Genomic DNA, 5,193 nt, shown 5'->3' on the forward strand with positions numbered 1-5,193 from the left:
AATTACAAATAAATGTGAAAATGGTGGAGCTTCATGAATTATTATTCTGCTTTTGTCACTATCCGCATGGATAGTAATCATTTAGTACATAAAACATTTAGACATTTTAGATTTCAATGTGCCAAATGCTGTTAATTAGGGACAAGTTGGTTGTCTTTTGTACCTCAACATTATTATGGTTTAGTACAGTCCTTTTTGCTGCTTCATTTCATGTGCTTTTCGACTGCAAACCACCTTGATTCACACACACACACACTACAATACATTCAAACATCAATTATAGCTCTCTGCCCTGAATTCAACATTGCTCCACTAACCATAATTTTTGTCTCTTCATAGATAACTAGTTTATAGGTTTCTTGTCAATTCTTTTTTTATCTTGTAATAATATTCAAGCTATTTTGATTCTGCCATTGGATCATGCGTTATTTAATAATATTGCCTTTGTTAAATCCTCTTACAACAAATCATACAGCAATATGAATCACAGTTACATGCTTCACCTGTTGTCTGGCTCAGCAATTTTGCAAAGACATGACTAATACTTCAGACCGGAGCTTTGACGATGAAATCTTAAGAAACCCGGGGAATTAACGGAATTGAAGTTTTTAGCTAAAGGGATCAGTGACTGTACGACATCCACCATTAGAGGTCGATAATCGGCTTCTGGTTGCACACACATTGCAGCAATAGCAGCCACCTGTGGAACATATATGAGCCAGATTAATACAAGTTCAGCACCAGCTATGGTTGAAACATATTGATATGCAGACTTAAACCTGAATTAGATCCTTCTTCGAATACTGTCCTTGTATAGCTGGATCAACCATATCATCTACTTTGTCTCTGTTAGTTAGCCTTGGAAGTGCCTATCAAATTATCAAAAGTTGGAACATTTACTTAAAAACGATTCTAACAGGGTTCAAGGCAAGAAAGATTATTTACTAACCCATGAAACAAGGACATGTTCTCCTGGTGGTCTCTTGATATCAAGTGGCACGCGGCCTGTTAAAAGCTGTAAAAGCACCACGCCATAGCTGTAGACATCTGATTTCGTGGTAAGTTTGCCAGTTGAAGCATATCTGCAGTGCCAAAATTCATGGAAAAAGATTATTCTTACTTGCTAATGGTATACATTTTTTAGCTAGACTTAAATATTGTTTTTTTGATAAGATTCTGAATTATAGGCATTAAACGTAAAAGCACCCTCCAAATGGTCCAAGAGGTATAGGGTTCTTCTCTTCCCAAAACAAACTTTATTAAATACGAAAATGACAGCCGCTAAGAACCTTTGGTAGATGCCCCCCCATGTGCAAGTTTGAGTATAATATTGCATATTTTCAGTGGTGGCAGAGATGTATCTGATAATAAAAGAGAGATGCATGAGCATGGAACAAGATGCAACACTCACTCGGGGGCTAGATATCCGGCGGTCCGGGGAACGCGTGTCGAAATCTGACCGTTCGTCTTGTCTGAGCCCATTTTGGCCAATCCGAAATCGGACACCTTGGCTCGGAGGTGTGGGTCTAGTAATACATTGGTGCACTTAAAGTCACGGTGGATAACAGTAGGGGTAGCATGTTCATGGAGGAACTCAAGGGCTCTAGCACAATCAAGGGCTATCCTTAACCGGCTTCCCCAATCCAATGGCCTATATTCACTGCTGGGATGATGAAGATGCTGTTGCAGAGTACCATTGGGCATGAATTCAAATATTAGAAGCCTATGGTGTTGGTCAGCACAGTAGCCTAATAGCTCCACTAAGTAAGGAGAGTTCAAGCGACTTAGCAGATCCACCTGCATATACAAATATAATAATCCAACCCCATGTGTTGACTTTAATAATAATAATAATAAAAACAGAAGAAGAATCTTAGAAGCATTTCAATGGAGTAATTAATTCACCTCCATCCTGAAAGCACGCTCCCCTTGCTTTCTGTCACGGTGAAGCCTCTTGATGGCTGCCACAGTACCATCAGCAAGGACTCCTTTGTACACCACACTAGACCCACCATTGCCAATCACATTAGCTTCACTGAAGTTATCAGTGGCAAATTCCAGCTCCTTGTAAGTAAAAACTTGCACCCCTCTGTATGCACTTGCAGGTTTACGCATACTACCTCCATATAAACAGTTCCCTTTCACATCTGCTACATTTCCAAGCATCCCAAGATCAAAGAAGAAGGAAATGAAAATCACATGAGTTTTTGAAAATGGATATAGCTACCTGGACTAGCGTTTAAGTCTATGGTAGTAGGAGCAATGAACCTGCTGCTTGTATTATGGATGCCACTATTTTCTTTACAACTGCCATGTTTCTTGACAGATTTAAGTCTACGAAGCATTACTATAATTAGAAAGATGGAGAGAATCAAGACAAGGGAGATGATGGATATGATGATTATGATGATAGAGTTCAAAGGAAGGATGGTGGTGGTGCTATGTTGATGTCTTTGAGATATATTAGAATGGAAATGGTGATGGATGTGATCATCATAACTATGGTTTTTTTGTGGCATTGCAGTAGTAGCATTAGTGTTGCTGCTATCATCCATGAAAAGAAAAATAAAAAGGCAATTGTAAACAAAAACGGGAAAGAAGAAAAAAAAAAGAAAAGAGGGATTGAAAAGAAAAGAGGAAGAAAGAGAGAGAGTATTAATGGGGGAAAGGGTAAGGTTTTATTGAAGAAAGGAAAGTGTTGGGGAAGGGAGGTTTGCCTTCCTAGGAGGTCAGACTTAACTGATATGTATGGCCAAACACTATCTCTCTCTCATCTCATTCCCCTTGTGATAATGTAATAAAAACAAGTGTTTCATGTACTTCATTCGTCCATTCTCTTGTAATCTTCTAAGGAATTGTCATTGTCATTGTCATTGTATCAGAATAGGGTCGGAGTCTTTTGCTACCATTTCACATTCCCATTATATCCATATCATTTGCTAATAATCTACCTGTATTTTGGAAAAAAATTGTGTCAAAAACAGCTTTGGACCACCCATTCATTCCTTCACTAATAAAAATCATGGGTATATATGAAAACTCTCTCTTTGCTTTATGCTTGGGTGCTTTTTATGATAAGTTTGAAAAGAGAGGCTATGCTGGATTTTGTCACCACCAATCATATTGTGGTTTGAACCCATTTGTATGGAAAAAAATGGCCCAATCAATGGAGGAGTTGGTTATGTTGCCGCACATAGGTTTATGTACACAGCAGTAGCAGCATAGAATTCAGTGAAATGAAATACTACTGAACAACATACATGAATTCACTCTCAATCCTACACGCATTATAATTGAAGTGAAAGTTTATTATTACTGAATTGGCCATGACATATGTGTTATTGTCTGCAACAGTTTTTTGCATGTGAATTTGCAAGGATTATCATTGCTTGAGCTGCATTTTGATTGAAAAGTAGGACCAAAGCCAGACTAATGAAAACAATATATACCGCATTTGCATGATCAACCTATAAAACTCTCTTTCATATATCTCTATGACATCAAAAAAAAAAATTAAACACTGCAACAATTCATGTGACCATCACCGCCCTTGGTTTTTGCTGATAAATACAATCAAATAGTAATCTCAATCAAACATTTGGTTATGCATCTATTTTATACTCTTGTATACTTAAAAAGAAATGTAACACCCAAAAATTATAGGGTTAGTAATTATTAAATCATCCTGAAATTAGCATTAGTATTAGTGGTTAAGAGCTTAGAAGAATATCTAAAGAATCAAGGTTTAAGCTTTACTTTTTGCATTTTTTCCTCTTTAATTTTCAGCAACTGGGAATGAAAATCAATCTATCATAAGTACTAAATGTGGTATATAATAACTAAGAATGAGTTTGGTTCAATGGTAAGGTTTTGGCATATTTTCCCCATTGTCTTAAGTTCTAGTTATGCCAACCTTATTTTCCCCATTTTTCATACCAACTTAGCAAAACGCCATCAATTTTCGTTCTATCGAGTCAAGATCGGTAAGTATTCTTGTTTCTAATTCCGTAGAACCCTAAAATTTTAGAATAGCATCATTTTTTACAATCTTTCAAATTGATTTTGAACCTTTTTCGAGTTTTCTCGAAAATTTTGTTAAAGTTCGATAAATCTTGGATGTTATATTAATTCTTGATTTTATCAATCGAAAGACCTATTGTAGGCGACCCATATCAGATTTGGACGTGAGGATCGTCGTACGAGACACCGAAAGTCAAATGTGTATTCTTTTAGGCTTTTTTTACTTGGATAATACAAATATACCAAAATGGTATCCCAATCCCATTATTTACGAAAATGGTATGGATTGAATAGTGTTGGGATGGAGAGAGATAGGGTGGCAGTACCACCATTGTTTTCCCACCCAATCATACCCCTATCATTGTCATATGATTTTTTTTAAATATATAAATTTTAATGTTAGAAGGCATAGGAAAGGCGACACCTGTATTTTGTGCCTATACAAGGGTGAAACTGGGTTAAAATACGGGTTGGAGGAGTGGAGGGTGTCTGACAGGCAGCACCCAGGAGGAGGGTTACTGACAGTTGACACCTAGTGAAGGGTCTCTTGCAGGTAACACTTAGTGAACAAGCCTATTTAAGCAGTGTTTTCTTAATCGATTCAGAAGATAAGAAGAGAAGAGGGAAAAAATTATAGAATAAGAGAAAACAGAGAAGAATTTGTAAGGTTAGTATATATGAATTTTATTTTTTTTACAGTATATATTTTTTGAAGTAAAAAATTGAGAAATTTAATTATTTTTATAGATTAGTATTGAAGATGGATAATCAATTTTTCATATGCATTTATTTCGATGGAGTAATTTTGGAAACAACAGTTGGATGTATATTTAAATGTTACCAACAAATAGTAATGAGATTTAATAAAAATTTCTCGGTTGATGATATAAAAGAAAGGATTAGTGCAAAAATTGTTAGACGTTGTGGGAGAAGGAACTCTAAACTATTCTACAAATTTTCAGTTTTGACAGATCTCATCAAATTCACCGAAATGGAACTTATAGATGATAAAGACGTTGAGACAATTGCTACACTTCATTGCCAAAATCGGAGTGGCCAAATTGAATTGATTCATTTATTTGCTAAGTTAGTTGATGTGGAACCAACTAAAGACTTCACTCCATTAAGTGAAGAACATAGAGTTCAAGATCAGTGTACTGTGGTTCCAAAAGC

General features: G+C 36.1%; 1 protein-coding gene across 2 annotated transcripts; it reads right to left on the reverse strand.

Annotated features, from left to right (window-relative positions):
• Positions 1 to 425: 425 nt before the first annotated feature.
• Positions 426 to 2,821, reverse strand: LOC108461894 (probable serine/threonine-protein kinase PBL7). 2 transcript variants are annotated; one of them, XM_017761872.2, is made up of 6 exons: positions 2,228 to 2,821; positions 1,906 to 2,147; positions 1,412 to 1,797; positions 950 to 1,082; positions 780 to 869; positions 426 to 700 (listed from the first exon to the last, which is right to left on the reverse strand). In XM_017761872.2, the coding sequence occupies exons 1-6, from the start codon at positions 2,553 to 2,555 to the stop codon at positions 539 to 541; spliced, it is 1,341 nt and encodes a 446-aa protein (XP_017617361.1). In that variant the 5' UTR covers positions 2,556 to 2,821; the 3' UTR covers positions 426 to 538. The 2 variants fall into 2 exon arrangements, with proteins under 2 accessions (XP_017617361.1, XP_017617360.1); XM_017761871.2 differs by having other exon boundaries at positions 1,906 to 2,150.
• Between the last annotated feature and the right edge of the window lie 2,372 nt (positions 2,822 to 5,193).

Source organism: Gossypium arboreum, chromosome 11, assembly GCF_025698485.1.
Source record: "Gossypium arboreum isolate Shixiya-1 chromosome 11, ASM2569848v2, whole genome shotgun sequence".
Taxonomy (NCBI): Eukaryota; Viridiplantae; Streptophyta; class Magnoliopsida; order Malvales; family Malvaceae; genus Gossypium; species Gossypium arboreum.